Source organism: Protopterus annectens, chromosome 4.part1, assembly GCF_019279795.1.
Source record: "Protopterus annectens isolate FY-2018-M chromosome 4.part1, PAN1.0, whole genome shotgun sequence".
NCBI lineage: Eukaryota > Metazoa > Chordata > Ceratodontiformes > Protopteridae > Protopterus > Protopterus annectens.
The window spans coordinates 308,859,137-308,878,401 of record NC_056734.1 but is presented as its reverse complement, the minus strand read 5'-3'; the positions used below and the strand labels follow the sequence as shown (position 1 = coordinate 308,878,401).

General features: G+C 38.0%; 1 protein-coding gene across 1 annotated transcript in view; it reads right to left on the bottom strand.

Annotated features, from left to right (window-relative positions):
* Positions 1 to 19,265, bottom strand: part of LOC122800843 — a 1,417,490-nt gene that overhangs the window by 1,216,504 nt on the left and 181,721 nt on the right. Inside the window, exon 3 of the mRNA XM_044070157.1 lies at positions 18,916 to 18,981. Within this exon, the coding sequence (XP_043926092.1) occupies positions 18,916 to 18,981 (66 nt within the window). The remainder of the gene's footprint in view (positions 1 to 18,915; positions 18,982 to 19,265) is intronic.

Sequence of the window (19,265 nt, the reverse complement as noted above, 5' to 3'; positions counted from 1 at the left end):
TTGTGTCCATAGCTGGAATGATGGGTAGTGCGGTCATGAAAAGGTGCGGAGAATCGCATCAGTTGGTGACCTGCAGGTGATGCATGTCATTTGGCTGCAGTGATAAGCAATCACGGCACAGGTGGATTATTGTGAAGTAGGCAAAGGGTGGTTTGCGGTCTCAAAGTGGATGTTTAGGGTTGAATTCATTATTGGAGGACAGAGGGCATATTGAGAGGAAGCCTTAAAGAGGAAATTCAAAGGATAAGGGATTAATTTGGTAGGCGTCATACTTTTAGTGGGGAAAGTCTGAGGGAATAGGGCTATTTTTGGGGCTGACATAACTGAGGTACGGTTGCTGGTTGTCAGGTTGGGTTAGCAGGACCAGCCACTGGTTGCAGGAATCTGGGGTAGCTTTTTAATTTAAGTAGATGGTGGGTGTTTTAGCTTGGTCAAGCGTGTTTCAGTCACCTGGGGTTAGGTGACAGGTGGACAGGTGGTTGCGTATTGGATTCAGGTTTGTACACAAGGGCAGGACAGTCCAGTTGGTCAGGGAGGATTTAGTGGGGAATTTGGTATTTTCATGGGGGACAGGGTGATGTAAAGTTACAAATTTTGGACGGTGGAGTGACAGATTTGTCTCTTGAGTAGGGAGCGTTATGGTCACACATACCAATTTAAGGTTTTACAGAGTAGCACAAGGATAATTTCACTTATGGTTTGGGTGAATGTTGTAGGTGGGGTTTTAGGAATCGTGGTAGGTAAGTGGCTGTGTTCAGGTAATTTTTGAAACTTGGTGCATTATTACAGGGGTGTTAAAAAGTTTTAAAAGAAGCTTGGTTGCAGGATATGGCAGCTGTAGGCCAGGTGTTAATTACTCACTAATGGTATAGGTAACATAAGGGAAGAGAACCTTCGAGGGAAAAGGCCAAGGACAAACAGGGGTTAAGGATGATTAGTAGTTGGAGTTTTCTAGCTAGAATGGTCACTAGGATGTTCTGAGTAGGGTGGCCTAGGTTCTAGTTTGGATTGTCATTGGGTAATGAATGCATTGGGGAGTTTATGGCTGGGCACGTAGAATATTTTAGGTTTCCGCCTTCTAAGGTTAGGACATTAGAGTTTTAGAGTTAGAGTATTCCCTACAGTAATTGAGTTATTGCACATCCAGAACTGGGTAGTTGATGGGCTAAGGTGATACACTACATTTGACAGGGTCCTGGGTGTGAGACTTGATACTAGTTGTTTTGACTCGGTGTTGATTTCAGTTCAAGGGGTTATAGTTTGTGTTTTGTTTTGTTGTTGTTGTGGTTATAGGTTGTAGTTTGGTGGACTAGTGTGAGATGCTATAGTTGACAGAGTCCTGGGTTCGAGACTTATTAAGGGTTTCTTTGACCAGGCTGCAGAATTGTGTTCAAGGGGTTATAGTTTCTGTGGCACTTGTTGTGGCTACAGGTTGTCATTCCGGAAAGGTAGAGCCATGGTTAGTGGCTTGAGGAAAGTGGACTAACGGGATTGTATTCTCTTGGAGTGGAAGTTCCGATGGTACAGTGGGGTCATGGGTAATCTTACTTTATTTAGTTTCATTAAGGCACGTTCCAGTGCTAGTAGGTCAAGGCGTGAGTTTGATGATGGGTTTCTAAGGTACTTTACAGATTATGGGTGCACCGAATGATGTTTGGTCTAACTCTTCCCTTTTATGTGAGGTAGTGGTTGAACAATTTTGGGTAGAAGGGAGGGGGAGCAGCCTGGTCAGGCTGGTTGGTGGAGAAGAGGGACAGGTTTGTCCTTTTCTGTTCCCCCTCCGGTGTGTGGAGGTTTATTCCCAGGATTTGTAGAAAGGAAATGAGCAGCTGGAGGAAGTTTGCTGAATAGGTAAGCAAACGGAGGTAAGGCTGCTGCTTATTTGGTTGGTAATTTGTTGAATGGTTTATGAAGTGAGATGGGACGCTGCTTCATAACTAAAGTAAGTGAACAAAGGTATGGACGCTGCTTACTGGGCTGGATGAGCAGGTACACTGTCCTGATTAACATTACAAGGAGGTTTATAAGTAAAGTAAGTGAGCAAAGGTATGGACGCTGCTTACTGGGCTGGATGAGCAGGTACGCTGTCCTGATTAACATTACAAGGAGGTTTATAAATAAAGTAAGTGAGCAAAGGTATGGATACTGCTTACTGGGCAGGATGAGCAGGTATGCTGTCCTGATTAACATTACAAGGATGTTTATGCTGTGTTTAGAATCAACTATACTATGTCCAGTTGTAAATAAAATTGGTAATCAAAGTTATGGAAGTTTAATAAAGGTCGCCAAATGTCATTTGGTGTGATGTGTTTATTGAAGGGGACCAGGGCAAATGAGGATTGTTAACAAACCAAGTTGTCCTGGGACATCTTCAGAAGGGGTTAGGCTGATATACTAATGGGAGTTAAGTGGATGAGGGAGGTGAAAGGGTTAAATGGAGGGAGGGATGATTGGGAGGAAATGAGATAAGGGTGGGGATGGGCTTAAGGGGTTTAGATAAGTGTAGCTGGGTAAGTAATCGCATTCTGGAATGAGCTTGCTACCCTCCCTGCCTCCCTTTTTTTGTTGGCGGTTTGCTGGGGATTTTGGTTATGTTAGTTGGTGTAGGTGGAGAAGAGGGACAGGCTTGCCCTCTTCTGTTCCCCCTCCAGTGTGTGACGGTTTATTCCCAGGGTTTATGGAAAGGAAATGAGCAGCTGGAGGAAATTTGCTGAATAGGTAAGCAAACGAAGGTAAGGATGCTGCTTATTTGGTTGGTAATTTGATGAATGGTTTATGAAATGACGCTGCTTCATAAGTAAAGTAAGCGAGCAAAGGTATGGATGCTGCTTACTGGGCCAGATGAGCAGGTATGCTCTCCTGATTAACATTACAAGGATGTTTATGCTGTGTTTAGAATCAGCTATACTATGTCCAGTTGTAAATAAAATTGGTAATCAAAGTTATGGAAGTTTAATAAAGGTCATCAAATGTCATTCAGTGTGATGTGTTTATTGAAGGGGACCGGGGCAATATAGTATAATATTTGTGGAACAACTATGAATACACTATTATCACTGTAAAGGACACTTATTACTGATATCATTGGTATTTGTGCAGTTTTAATATTTTTTATTGTTCACAAAATATTTGCATTTGTTTATCTTATTCTTTAGAAGTTGATTTTTCAGAAAATTCTCTAGAAAACAAGATGTGTGTAGGCTGCTAAAAATGTGATATTTCATACCACATAGGTGGTAATGAGTTAAAGGCTGACCAGAATTATTTTGGGTTGTGTTTACTATTATAGGGTATGGAGTGTGCTGATTACACTCTAATAATTTTGAAAAAGGCAAACCAGTTATGCCCCAGAATGGCACACAACCCAACCTTAGCAAATGTTAAGCAATGTCTGCAAAAGTTGTTAAGGTTGTATACCATACGAGGTAGCAAAATCCGCATGTACAGACTAGCAAATGACAGTGACAGCATAAAACATTTGTTTCTGCCTGCTGTCCATACCCCTAACATTTCCTTTGCTTCCTGTAAAAGAAAAAACTGGAATAACAGGATATATGTTCACCTGCATAGTCTGAAGAATGTGAATCTTTAAACTCAAATGTGTTTCATTATTAAGTGACGTCAAGCCTCAGTGGTTTGTCCAGAAACCACTTACTTTATGAGGAGCAAACCAAAAATATGAAGCAACTGGATGTCCTGTGAAAATCTAGATTTTATTTTATTTTATTTTATTTTACATTTGTTTACTGGGCTAGTCCAACTGGATACATGTCCATTTTCAGTAGAGGCCCGGGGAGTTAAGCTCCAAGCTAGGACAATGAAATTAACACAGTAACATCTAAGGATATATGAGCTAGATAAAAACTATTAACAGTATGTATAACAGGTTATCACAGTAAAATGTACAGTGCAGAATACATGCATAACAAAGGATGCAAGTACAGTCTAAACTGACAGTGCAGAATACAGGCATAATAAAGGCATATTTGGGCATTATGGAGATAAGTGTAAGTGTAACATACTGTATGACACTACATCTCTGACAGTGCTCTCTAAGTGTTTTACAGATTTAAAAGCTGGAAAAACAGTGATTTTTCCCCCTTTAACTAGTAGGGCATGCAGCAGGTAAAGCTCCATGCACTACAAACATTTATTATCATCTGTTATAGCCCCTTATTATATGCTCTTGACCTGGATGCCAAGATTTGCCTCTCAAGCTTCACTCTTGGCATGCATTTCTTGCCCTCCATGTCTCCAAAACATAATAACCAGAACTATGGTCAGTGTTATGATCAGTGACCTGCTCACAATCCTCGTCTGAAAGCTGTTATAGTATAGCTTTTTGTCTTCATTTATTTGATTTTTAGTACAGTTGTGGAACATTCTGAAGTTTTCAGGATATTGTGGTGTTTTATATTTTTGCAATTCTTTCCACACTTTTTCTTTATCTTGCATTAGCATTCTATAATATTTGGATATCCAAATTGCATTATTTATTTTTAGTCCCTTTCTTTTAGCGGGTACAATGCTATTTAGGATATTTAGGAGAGCTGTAATGAATTAATTTACAGCATCCTCTAAGGGAAGGATTTTTAGCAAGTTCCAGTTAACAGATGCAAAGGTAGTAATGAATATTTCTGGGTTAATCTTAGCTATCTAGTTAAAGGTTCAGTATCAATGTTGGACAGAACCTTTCTTGCAAACTGGACTATTGACAGATGGTTATAAGCGCATTCATTTTTAGAAGCCACTGGTTTCTTAAAAAAAGTTTAGGCATGGAATATGTTATAATGCCAGAAATGTCTCTGTATGGATACAAAGTTATAAATTAGTTTTCAAGAGGCATATTGTTTCACCCAAATGTATATTTCAGATTTAAAGCTGTGAGCTGTTAGGATTGACTATGACAATAGTTCTGATGCTCTATTATTTTTTCCATGTCTTTCTCTTTTTGTGACATTTTCATATATAACCAAATCATTCAAAATTAGTCATCTAACACCCCTCTTGCCAGTTGCATTTTGGTATGCTTGTGAAGTTAATCTATGTAAGCTGCATTGTGCAGAGAGCTATGTTGAAGCAAGGCATGGACATACAAGCTGCCTGCTGCTCAGCTACACTGTTAACCTAAAAGCAGTATCTGCAATTGTTTATATAAAGCAAAGCTGGGCTGATAATTTAAGTGAGAGGTTTTTATATGGTGTTGTTCCTTTCCATTAGCTCCATTTTTTTGTAGTTAACAATTTGAAAATAATACTGTCATAGTAAGAAGGGCATTCTTTATCTCATTTATTAAGATTTGATACAGTTGTATAATGTAGACTTTGCATAACTTTCAGATATGTGATAAAAACGCAGTCACCATATAACTAAAGACATGCATGAGCTAACAATTACTAACTGTAAATATTTTTTTCATAGCATATCTCAACATAAAATAATCACCACAAATGCGGCTTAGTCATCTTCGTGTCACCGATGCACACTTACTTTTGCTGCAGAAGACTGTGGGTTCTATTCCCACACCGGGTAAATCAATTGCTGACACTGCAGTGTAAGTGGAGTGCTGTACTGATGAGTCTGCCTTCCTTTGGATGAGATGTTAAATTGAGGCCCCATCTGCTTGAGTTAGTGGTAGCTCAGGTGGATGTAAAAGACTCCATGGCACCTAACAAAATGTACAGGGTCCTTATCCAAATTTCCCCTAGCCTTATAAATATCACCTTGGGTCTCCCCTGAAAACAGGCTACTAGCCTAGTGTGATTAACCCAGTCAATAAAAGTTAAATACATAAAATATGCCACATATATCACTAGATAGGAATAACATATAATTTATATTTCAATTAACATAAAATAATAAAATATGTATTGTTGTCGTTTTTAATAACATACAATATGAACATTTACTTTGAATTCATAATGAGCTATTGTATAATGAAGAATTCCTGGAAAGTAAAGCATAATAATAATAATAATAATAATAATAATAATAATAATAATAATTTCCCTAAACCTTCTCCTACTCCTCCACTATCCCTGCCAGGACACCAACAGGTGAAGAAACTTATATGATTAGCCAGAAGAAAACAAGAACACTATGTATGCTCTTCTGTCATCTACTTTGCAATGTGTGATTAATTCAGCATCTCTTGAACCTTTAATAAAATTATGAAATAATCAAAAAATGAAGACAAACCAGTGTTTTAAGCATTGACCCATTGTATTACCAAAGATTCTTTCAAGTCCATCTGACAGGGTAACCAATATAATCATACCTTTGACAAGAGACCTCTTGGCCTGTTTCTGTCTCCTTCTTTAATTTAGTAACCAACAACATGAAAGTAAGGACTTTCTGTAATTTCTTATAGGTGAATACTTAGCTAACTATATTGGAAGGCCTTTTTAAGCCTAGCCGATAACCTAAGATTGGAATCAAACCCATTACCTTCTGCCTGTGAGGTAAAAATATCAGCCATTATGCCAAACCCACTGTCTTCAACCACAAAGTAAATTTCAGAGCTGCCAGTATCAGAATACTCAGCTTCAACCTATCTGTTTTTGAAATGTGAGGAAAAACATTGATGCAACACATCGTTGCATCCCTTACCAAGTGGTACAAACTACCACACAGATGAAACATCACCCTAACCATTTCACAAAATTCTTGACACTTGCAGCAGACTTGAAAAATGTGTTTCAAGGAGGCAAGATTCTCCTCCACATATCTCCAACATGTGAACACAGCAGCACTTGGATGAATATGCGCTAATCTCGCTGGTATCATAGAATATCTATCAATGATCTTCTGCCAGCATGGTGACTCAGTGACTATGATCTCTTTCTCAAAGCAAAATTGCGTCTCCTTTAATTTTGATGTCTGGTCATTGCTTGTGTGGAGTTTGCATGTAATCCACTTGTATGCATGGGTTTCTCTGCATACTGTATAGTTTACTCCCACCTACCAAAAATATGTAGTTTGAATGGTTTTGCTATACACTTCAAATATATTGCATTTCTCATTGCTCTTTATTCCACCAATAATTTAACTAGTGCACTTTCTTCCTGTTTCCAAGAAATTATTGCATTTTGCTGGAAATGTCTCAAAGAAGGCATTCACTAAGATGGAGATTGTTTTCTTAGTTTAGTCCTTTCCCCTGAAATGCCTTTGACAAATAAGCAAATGATACAATGCCAGCAGCAAAGCAGGGGTGGCCTTTACCCCATTCACATCACCAAACTATGGAACTCATTGCCTCCACCAATAAGACTCAGTAACAACGTGTCCACTTTCAAAGATCAACTAAGGGACTAACTGTAAGCATTCTTCCTAGGTTCTTTTTCTTCACCAGGCTAACTCTAACTCAAACAATACTCTCACTTACCAGTTCTTTTTCACATCTCTCTCATCCGCCTCCCAAACCATTTGTCGTTAGTAATAGAGTGTAAAGATTTGATTGTAAATAAAATTTATATAGTCTACATCTCTTGTAACCACCATTATATTGTCTTCTCTTAGACTCCACTGTCCCCAACTAACTTTGTTATGTCCATAATATACTGCTTGCTACTCTGACCCCTAAATGGTATATTGCTCTAATACAACCTGAATAACTTGTCTAACGTCCAGCTTAATACAGATATGTATATGTTTACTCATGCATATGCATGTTTATACCTGTTTCATTACAAATGCCTGCATATAATGTATTCCATTTCAGTATGATATTGTGATTGTACCAGTGTGAATGTACAATTTTATTCAGTATGCGTACATGTAATATAAACCAGTTCATTATGCAACCATGTATCATTTTGTAGCATTGCACTATCAATGATGACAGTAATGTTTAATTGCTTATTTGCATTGTATCGTGCAATACATCATCAAATGGATCTTTTCTCCCCAGGCCACCACTGAAAAGAGGTTTTACATTAAATCAGGTTTCCCTGGTTAACAAATGAAAATAATTAAATAGATTTGATACCTTCAGTAGCATACAGCGATAAAGAACTGACTATAATCCTGGTGACCCAATGGAGTACAGAGAGGAGGTGGCATCTCTGATCAGTTGGTGCGAGGGGAACAACCTTGTCCTGAATGTAAGCAAAACCAAAGAGATTATCATCGACTTCAGGAAAAGGAAAACAAACCACCCAGTGCTCAGGATCAATGGTGAGAGTGTGGAGAGGGTTAAGAGTACAAAATCCCTGTGTGTACTCATATCAGAGGATCTCTCGTGGTCAGGAAACACCAGTCAAGTGGTCAAGAAAGCACACCGACACCTCCACCTTTTAAGAAGGCTAACAAAAAGCTAAGCTTCCTCCTCATATTCTCCCCACATTTTATATAGGTGCAGTAGAAAGCATTCTCTCCTGTAACTTCTCAGCGTGGTTTAAAGCTGCACAGTTACAGAAAGGAAGGGACTACAAAGAGTTGTGAGGGTTACAGAGAAGGTGACAGGTTCTAGTCTTCCATCGATACATCTTTATTCTGCAAGAAGCATCTGAAAGGCCACCAGAACAATACAGGACAACACGCATCTTGTGCATGGACTGTTTAAGCATTTGGCATTGGACAGGGAATACTGCAGGATTAGCTGCAGGAGTCTGACTACAAGATTCAGTAACAGTTTCTACCCTACAGTGATTAGACTTCTGAATCTGGGCTCTAGTCTCAGGGGTCTGGACGCATAAAATGTCAATTTTTATTTATTTGTGAAATATATACTTACATATATTCCAAGTAAGTGCAATATTTATTTTTTATATCCAGAGTCAGTATTATTTAACTCACTCAAGTGCAATAGTAGACAAATAGCTTAAGCATTTTAATCTGTAGTGTATTTTGTATTATTTTAACTAGGGTAGCTAATTTAACTCATGGGAGGGCATTCTTTTTGTTTATGAGTGTTGGTAAATGTCGCTACTTTTTCTTGCATGTATTGGGAGTAGTATTCTATTTGTTAGTTAAGTTTACTCCTCTACTTGTATGTGTTGTTTCATTTGTAATCTCAAGAATTTAGCTGATGCACACACTTTTGTTTAGATTACATGTGTGTAGTTGTAAATGACAATAACGTTTACTTTGGCTTTGACTTTTGACTTTGACTTTGATTCATGACTTGATTACCTTCTGGAGGTAGCAGTGGATGGAGAAGAGTCAGGGAGCTGAAATGGCTTGCTTCCCTGTGTAGGATAGGTATAGTGCATATCCAAGAAATGTAAATTGTACCAACTTTTCCTAGAGTTAACAGGAAAATCTTGCACAATGCTGACATTCCAGGAAGCAGTGACATTTGTAGATTTATGTTACTTGTTCAAGTGTGACAGTCATAAGCCATTTCCCACTGTGTATCCTTCCTGGAGACCTGTTACTTGGCATGCATGGGGGTGGAGTTCGAGTCATAAACAGGAAAGCCCTGATGTCTGGCTGAGTGATAGCTTCTGTGATCAGTTTTCCTGTCGCAGGAATGAATGGTCTGGGAACAACTCTCGTCCTGTGAGGAGAGAATGGGCAAATACTCTGTGAAGATGACTTATAAAGACTACAAGAACGCTTTATGGTTGGCAGGCTAAGTACATTTAAAGCACTCATCCTTGAATGGGACTTATTCCATCTGCAATTCTTGAAAAGAAAGAACTGCATAGGCATAACCCCCTTGTCTTTTCTATATTCTCTAAGCATCTAGATTTTTCTTTGTTACCAAAACCAAATATTTCTAAAATGTGAACGTTCCCAAAAAACATAGCCTGTTCTCCTATGCAGAATATGTGACAGCAGTAGCCTATTTATTATTACAGTTTGTATCTGGGGTATACTTCAAGCATGTCTCTTAGCAAGTGCTATGAGTACTACTTCTTTATAGCTAGTATGTACCTAGAGATCCTTGAATGGCCTGACCCCCCCCCCCCCCACACACACACACACAAGAAAAGGTGCTGCATAGAAATTATGTTCATTTTGTAGGCATAAGGGGCCAACAGCTAAAATGGATGACAAACTTCTGTTGTGAAAGTTGAAATACCTTATCTGTTCTCACACTCACTCTCTTTCTCAAGACAATAAAAACAGACTCCAATTTTGAAGATGATGTCAGAACAAATTTGTTTCCAAAGGAAGGAGAGAATCCTTGAGCATTGTCAGATGTTATTGAGCAACCCTCAACAAGTACCTTAAGATTAATTGATAGTGTGGTCTACTTAAGCAATAACTGATGAGTGGGCATGGGTTTATGAGGATTTACCTATGGCTGGCCCGGTTTGATCTGATCACAGGGCACAGTCAACTATGGATAAATCCTCATAACACACACCCACAAGTCCATTATTGTTTATACACAATGACAAAATACAATGACATTATTTAAGATATAAAAAGTTATAAATATTTATAAGTGTTGTGAATAAGTTCTGCAATATATTAAAGGACAAAAGCACTAAACATTTCAAATTTCGGTCTGTCATTCCTTTTTAGTGACTGTTTCTTGTCTGAAGGTTTTGCATTGCTCTTCACTTTTTTTGAGAATATCTCTAGGTCAGCAGCAAAAAGGTAAATTTCAGGACTGATTCCATCCAAATGTCCTCCCTGGATATGTTTGGATCCCCCTAACACTAAGGCAAGGTTTTACTGGGGAAACAAATACTAGTAACAGTAGTCATCATTATTCTGTGTCCTTGTTAATATGGATCGCACCAGAAATATTAGAACTTGGCATCCAGAATGAGGACAAACATAAGCCCAGCAATGTATCCACCTAATCCTAGGGTAATACCATCACCTTTAATATCTCAAACAGAAAAAACTCTAAATATTTCATCGAAAGCTTTTTTTGCCATTAAAATTAAGAATTGTATAGGGGATATTCCTTTGTATTTACATATTCCACAAGCAGAAAAGGTATGATATTATCAAAAACATCTAGTCCTAAAAAACTAATCCTTATCCATAAGGTAACTAAAAATGACTGTGGCCTGTAAGACCATGTTGTCATATCAATCATGTTATCAATATTTAATAGGGCTACTGGCCAATAGAAAACACGTAACTCTTCATACTTAGAAGGCTTAGGCAATAAGAAAATAACAGCTCATTTCCATGAGGGTCATATCTGTAAATCAAAGCAGCATGTTTAATTGTATAACAAGAATCAGAACACATTGCCTCTCTGAAAATAGGTTCATAGGTTCATAGGTTGGTACTAGGCTATCAGCCCTACGGCCTATACAAGCCTAACCTTAACAATTCCCTGGCTATTTCTTCCCACATTATTTACTTTCCTGGACCCCTGTCTAGCAGGGCGACTGACGTGACCCTGGGGTGAATTTCCTTTCTCCCATCCAATCGTCAAGATTCCTCTTGAAGAGGTCCAAAGAGGCACTCTGCTTGACATGTATGGGCAATCTATTCCAGTGTCTGGGGAGTCTCTGGGTCAGGAACCTATCCCTCCGGCATGTTTTGTTTATTGTGATGACAAGGTTTAGATCCCTGGAGCATGTAGCTCTGAGGGATTGGGATTTCTTTAAGTGTAGCATGTCCAACAGCTCTGGGTTTGACATGGCCTTGTATGTTAAGCAGAGATCGCCTCTGAGTAGACGATATGCAACAGAGTATAGCTGGAGTTTTTTAAGACGGTCAGCGTAGGGCATCTGCTTTAGGCCTGTGATTCTTTTAGTGAGGTATTTCTGAGGCCTTTCCAGTTGTTGCAGATGTCTTGAGAGGTACATACCAAATGGGGCGTTGTATTCTATAATGGGTCTAATGAGGGATGAGTACAGTGGGACAATGACCTCCTTTTTCTGGATGAAAAGCCCTTCGTGATGAGGTGTGCCACATAGAAGGATTTCCTGACTGTTGTGGCGATGTGATTATCGAAGGTGAGACCACTGTCCACCTGTGTCCCTAAGTCTCTTATCACACTTTCTGTGTTTAGTGTACTGCCACCTATATGGTAATTCATGGATACATGTTTTTTCCCAAAGGGGATAACAATACATTTCTTGGCATTGAGCTTGAGCCCATGGCTCTGGCACCAAGCATCTTTTTCTGTAAGGCCCTTTTGTAGAGTATCCACATCATTTGGGGATTCAATAATGGCTCCCAGTTTGCAGTCTTTTTATGTTTCAGATGGTAGTCCTGAATTATTTTGCAGCTTTATCCAACAGTTGGACTTCTACAAATAAAGAACTGGTCTGAACCTTTCTACTGCTGATAAACTGTCAATTGAGCAAGAGCTAAAGTACTTAAAGCTCCCCTAATGTTCATCTATTGGAACGTCATACACCTGTTGAAAGAAAATTTGAAGATAACACCTGATTCCTAACCCCTACAATATGGATATGCTCATAGGTTCATAGATAGGTAATTGGCAATCAGTCTGCAGTCGATTACAAACCTAGCCAAAAAAAAAAAAATTCAAAAGTTACCTTCATTCTCAAGGAAGGCAAAACAAGATACTTGTGGAGAATTTGGGGCTACCCATCTAATCATTAAGGTTTCCTTACTTTGCTTGACATGTAATGGAAGCTTGTTTTAGAGGTGAGGGTTACGCTAAGCTATAACTCAATCAAGGCAATGCATTTTATTTATCTGTTAATGAAGATTTAGTTTCTTTAATTTGATATTTGAGGTATCATTTCTTGTGGAATGAATAGCATGTCAAAGTGAGTTGCATCATTTATGCCTCAAAAGGCCAGACACAAATCTCAGTGGAGGAGTTTATAACAGACTGAGTGCACAGAGGGAGGTTAACCTAACACCTACGATTTTTGAGGCCACTGGTCTTTTTATTAATGGATCTTTGTGGTCTCCTAAGTCTACTGATATGTTTAGACAAATATGTGGCAAAAATTACATTCAATAATGTGTCTGCTGAGATACAAGTAAAGCGGAATTAAGACTTCTTTAGATCAACTGAGATACTTTTGGAAATAAGATGAACCAGATAGAAGGCATTCCTAACTACTGTAGAGACGTGATGGGCAAATTAAAAAAGAATTATCAACGAGAGTGCTTAGATCTCTTATGAAAGAGTGTGATTAGAGGGATGAGTGTCCTATATGGTATATGAACATGCTTTGTTTACCATACTGAACAATGCTACATTTTTTTGCATTTAATTTGAGAACATTGCCCTTGCACCAGTGGTTTCAATTTAAATGTGGATAAATGTAGAATACTTCATTTTAGTAAACACTTGCATACTCACATATGCACACACTCGCACAGACACAATTATTTTTACATTATATAACATTTGCACTCCTGTGATTCAGCTTTTAGTGATTTTAGTCCATCCTTACAAGTCTAGTCTCATTAGGACTGTTGTGTCTGTTTTAAATATCCAGGCTTGCTTTGCTGGCAATCTTCATTAGGTTCAGTGGCCCATCATTAACAGTGTTCAAAACTGTGCAGCAATCTCTTGCTACATCAGACTTTCCTTGGCTGCTCCCACCTTTAATTTCATTTAGCTGAAATGTAAAAACAGCTCTACTTTCATTTAGGTGAAGTCTTCTCTCATTGACTCTACCTTTGAGGCAATGACAGAAGACTTCTGGGAGCTTTTACTAAGCAAAACAGCAGCAACTGGATAGGGGTAATCAGTGCAGCAGTGGAACAGTAAGGGGTAAATGGGGAAATATAGGATGTTTTTTAATGTTTATTGGGTCCCCAAGCCAGTTCTGGGCGCTATGCAACTGACTGGGTCACCTAGTACTAAATTCAACCATGGATGTCATAGCCAACCAATTCAATACCCACTTTAAGCAGACTATACAGTCATTGACTACATGACTAATCAAGCTCTTGATTTCCTTACTCAATCAACTAACATCCTTCAGTGTTTCTTCTTCCAACTAGTTCCCACTGATACCATCAAAAAATTCCTCAAAAGGTTAGTCTACTGCAACTGCCCCTAACAACCTACCTGGCAAATATCTTAAAAAAAAAAACATCTGGAGCTATTACGCATCCAATTTCAATTCTGAATAGTAGAGCTATATTTAAAAATAAAGTCCCAGCACTATGGAAAGAAAAAATATTCATTATGCCACTGCACAAATGTAGAAATGAATGTGGAATTTGTAATATATATTACTTAATGTTTATTTCTGTATGTTACTGAATGTCTGTTGAAAAAATTTAATATATCGGAGCATGTTTTCCCAAAAGCCAGTTGGATAAACCCAGTAAACAAAAGTAATATAAAATAAAAAAAAAAGTTTTTTTAACTTCTGATATTAATCTGACCAAATGTATTCTATTTAACGATCATAGTATGCAGTACTGCAATTTTTATGATACCTGCTGGTTTATTAAATTTTTACACTTTTCCTGCTTATTTGATCCCGTTCATATTAATTTCACAAACACAATGTGTGATTATGTAATTAGAAGTGGTTGTTAGCAACAGAGTGTGAGTAGGTAGGTAAGGATAATCTGAGAAGCCTTAGGGGTGCAACTGCAAAGGGGGAGGGGGCTTGTAAAGGTTGTGATGTAATGCCAAGGGAGGAGAAATAATGAACATTGCTTTATGGAATGATCCAATAGGTATTAAAAGAAATGCTGTTATTGATTTACTATGGTTTATGGCTTATAAACACAGTTATTAGTATTTTATGTTGAAATTATAATGAAAGAATAGGAAAATGTTGCACTGTTTTGAAAAATGTAAAAACTGAAAAAATGATAAATATAAAAAAAAATCTGTGACTTCCTTATGATGGCAGACTGCAGGTTTTTTGAATTCTAATAGCATCTGCAACATCACTGTATTGTCTGGGTGTGGCTGGGTTCTATATTGTTTCCCCAAGACCACATCATTCACCAAAAAAACGCTTCCTCTGTTTGGAAAATTTGCAACTTCTCATAGCTCTGGCATTATTATCATTTTTTTTGTTGTTGTTGTTTTCTTGGAGGGATGGTGGCATCAATACAGATAGGTTTTTATATAAAGTTTTCTTTGTGAGGAATTTATATCAACTAGTGCAAAAATAGTTTTAATACACTGACTGCATGAAAGTTTAACTAAATCATGGCAGAGGTGCACAAGGATTCTGCCAGTAGCTTATTTCTAGATCTAGAAGTCAGAAAGGCAGATTTCACTTGTTGCACATGAGTTTATGAAGGTGTCCTTGTTATCCATGTGCTCATGTTATTAGTCTTCAAGCTTTTTCATCTGCTTTTTTTCTCTTATTTATGCATAGCAAGAACTTACTTTGAATATGTATATTAGGTTACTGAAGTTGGAATAGGTGTCATCATCTTTGGAGCACTGAAGTTCGATGGCCTCTGAAAAATAGACAGTGAAAACGCAGGCAGGAGATGATTGGCAAATAACGTTCAGTTAAAGAGGAGGTGAATGGAAAGCAATGAATATGTAGGATCCAGAAGAGAGTGGCCACTTGACAGATGTTTAGTGTAGATAGTTAATGGCTACAGTGAATACGGTCAAGGTATGGGACTGGAACATGGATAAGAATGGTCATGCTTTTTTGGACCAAACAGTTTGATAACGAAGGCCACCAGGAAAAAAATGTTTTGGTTTCTTTGAAGAATATGTGGAGGGAGAACCTTTAGAATTCTACCAAAATCTGAGGAGCTGAGGAGTAGGGTGACAACCTACAGCAAAAGTAAGTTTAGTAGAACAGCAAATTATGAGCTCAGAAACTGTACAGTTACAGCCAAAGTCATCAGAATTTCAGACGGCAGCTAGAACTCTGACATATAGCTGACATTTTTAAAGAGAAGGAAGTAGCCACCACCAGTTCTAGGACCAAGTGATTTAACCATACAAATATCCTACACATATGGCAAGTAAAGCCAGGTCAAATTCCAGTATCCAGGCTTAAAGATCATCTAACTTACTGTATAATGCTACAGCATCCAAAAGACCAAATCTTTGACCTGAAGATGGAATGATACCAATTTCCGATCAGAAATCAATACTGCATGAGGGATTATTACAGTGACAGTGGGCCAGATCTGACTTCAGTGCCAGCTGAAAGTACTAGAAAAATTCAGAACAAGGTGTGAGAGCAAAGGATAAAATGAAGTTTGCTGGATCTGAGATGCTAATAATGATGAACAAGTGCAAGAACTCAGAGGAGAAGGAAACTTTAAAATACAGGGAAATATCTTCAGTAAGTGGATAATAAGGGAAAGTAGGATTATAGGAGATGCTATTAAGCAGAATGCCATTAAATTTCCCTAGTATAAAATAATTCCAGGTAGGAAGGAAGAGAAATGCAGAATGATATAGGCTGCGGTAGGGAAAACAATTTACTAAATGCCAGTGTTAGAAAAGTATGATGGTGGGAATGTGAGAAGGGAAACATATAACTGCTGTATTAGGACAATGTTCAGCTGAAAAGTGATCTAGAAAATGCAGTCTCTTTGTCAAAACAAAGGTTAAACTGAAGATGGAGGTAGGAAAAAAAAACTGAGCAAGACAGAAAAGCAAATAAGAAGGGAGGAGAAAACTAATTTATTTTGAGAGGTAACAAAAGATCCGGTGGAAGTTTAAGTGTAGGAAATAAGAGCAGTGACTCCAATCATTGATTTCAGGGGTCAGTAGACAAAAAAATAAGTGTAGCAACTGGTCTTGCCAGTTTCATAGGATATTACCAGGAAATGTATAGGGTCTCAAAGCAGAATGTCAATAAGTGAGGCAAGTGTAAGAGTAAGGCAAAAATGGGAAGGACAGAGGGCTGAGGATTCGGCTCAGAATCTTTTCTCACTTGTTTCAGTGGAAATGATTGGAAATAACAAAGCTATTAAAATAATCAGTCAACTGGGACTTACAGCGCACTCAGATAATGTTTACTCCTTTATCAAAAAAAGTGTTTTGGTTTGACATAACTGGAAACTTCCTTATATTGAGTATAACACAAAGATATTTTCAGTAGTTATTTGGTGGTGGTGCTGCAGTAGCGTTGTCGCCTCACAGTAAGACGCTGTCCGGTTCGATTCTCAGCTAAAGCGTCTTCTGTGTGGAGACATGCGTTAATGGGTCTACCTTTGTTGAAGGTTGTGTGTCAAGGCTGGCAACTCGGCATATAAAATCTACTGCCAATCATTAGTGGACCAGAGTTCCGCTGTGGCGACCCCTAACCGGGAAAAGCCGAAAGACACAACAACATTTCTGGAACATCACTGAAGAGTAGCAGGGAGTAAAGAAACTATTATTCTGTATTCCCTGTGCAGATCAAAATAGAACTTCTTACAGCAATAATGCATGGTACAGAAGGATAGCTTATTTATCTACAGAATGTATTGGTGCATTGCAAAAGACTAGTACATTTAGGTTTATTTAGTGAAACAGAGAACGTATTTTAAGAAAAAAGTCAATGTTAGTTGCCTCATTTCAATGTACGGAATGTAAGAAATGTCAAATGTAGTGGAATGCAATGGTTGTCATTCACTATTTTTCATGTTTTTCAAATTAGTGTAAAATAGTCACACAGCCCAAAACTATCAAGTGTGCAAAGATCTATGTCAGATGTTCAAGTTTTTGGAAAGTCGAATTTATATGCTCTCAACCATATGTTCAAGTTTCTGAAAACTCAAACATCAAAACAAAAAAAAAGAAAAAAAATCAAAAATCTACCTTTTTGTATGTTTACCCCCCCCCCCACACACACACACACACACACACATACCCTACAAATTATATATACCAACTCTGAGATTGCAATACAGTGAGGAAAAGGGTCAATTTCCTGATCCTTACTGCACCACAATCTCCTTTCAAAAGCTTTGAGCTTTCAAAAACTGGATCATATTATTTCCCCATATGAATTTGTAATTTTTGAAAGCTCGATCAAGTGATAGGGACCCATGTGCAATCATAAAATACAGCAGAAGACTTCAAAACATCGACTTCTCAAGCTCAAACAACTCTGTCCATTTGTTATAATTTATTCAACATATTAAGGTATGGTTTTTCAATATTTCAGTTTTATGCATTTCTGCAATTCATGTTCAATGTTGTGCAAATGTGTGATATGAATGCAAACTGTATATGTAACAAATGTCTTAATAGATTTGCTCAAATAGAAAAAGAATACAAAACTGCACTTTCAAAGCATTGTGAGAACTTTATGCATCTTGTTACTTTTCCTATATGACTATAATGACATTTGGAAAATTTTCCAACTTACACATATGTTGAAGACAGAGCAGAAAAAAAAACAGTATATCAGTTTCTGATTTCCTGCTTTCCAGTGCAAATCTAATGATAGGTAGATTTTTGTAAAATAAGCAATGATAGAGGTACCATCTGGTAGGTGTTTTTCAATGGCAATAATTCTAGGAAAAAAAGTAATTGTGTGAAATTAATTGTAAAGGCTTTTAAGTAAACATTTTGCATTATAAATAGTAAAATTATATCTGTGCAGCTGTGGTGGTGCAGAGGTTACCGTTGCCACCTCACAGCAAGAGGTTCTCTGGTAAAATCCTCAGCTGGGCTGCCTTCTGTGCAGAGTCTGCATGTCCTCCGTGCCGTTGCGTGGGTTTACTCCGTTTTCCTCCCACATCCCAAAGACATGCTGTAGGTGGATTGGACACTCTAAAATGGCCCTAGGTGTGAGAGTGTGTGTGCCTTCTGTGGAAGGTTGGGTGCCTCGCTGGCAACTCAACACCGTACAACTGCACTGCCAATCATGAGTGGACAGGTGATCCACTGTGGTGACCCCTAACTGGGAAAAGCCAGAAGATATCTGTTAGTCATCCTGCCATTTTACTTGACTGCCAACATAATTTTATATCAGCAGTGTAACGTGAGATAAAGATAACACAGCTTTATGTTAATATAAAACTCACTTGTTTCACTTGCTTAATTGCTTTAAAAACATGGGTCAGCACTGCAACTACATCATCAACATCAGCAGAGCTGTACTTTGATAAATGAATACTTACGGAGTGCTGCTGCTGTTGTTGTGTTTGAAGATAACAGCGAAGTCAAACTGATGGAATTTGATGTACCTAAAATGAGAAGTAAGAGTAAATTTCCAAATGTTCAGTCTCATTTCTGCTACATCCATGAGATTGTGTCTTCATCAGAATCAGCTCTTAAATGTAAGCTTTAGTCTCATCCATTATGTATTCTAGGACAGAAAGAGTATGTATTACATTTTCGCAGAAGTAATATTATGGCAAACTGTACTTGAGGCAGTAAAGCATTCTTACAGAAATACTTAAATAACTATGAAGTGGAAGAAATGCAAAAAGCTACTGCTGGAATAAACTGCTGTAAAGACAGCCTATGA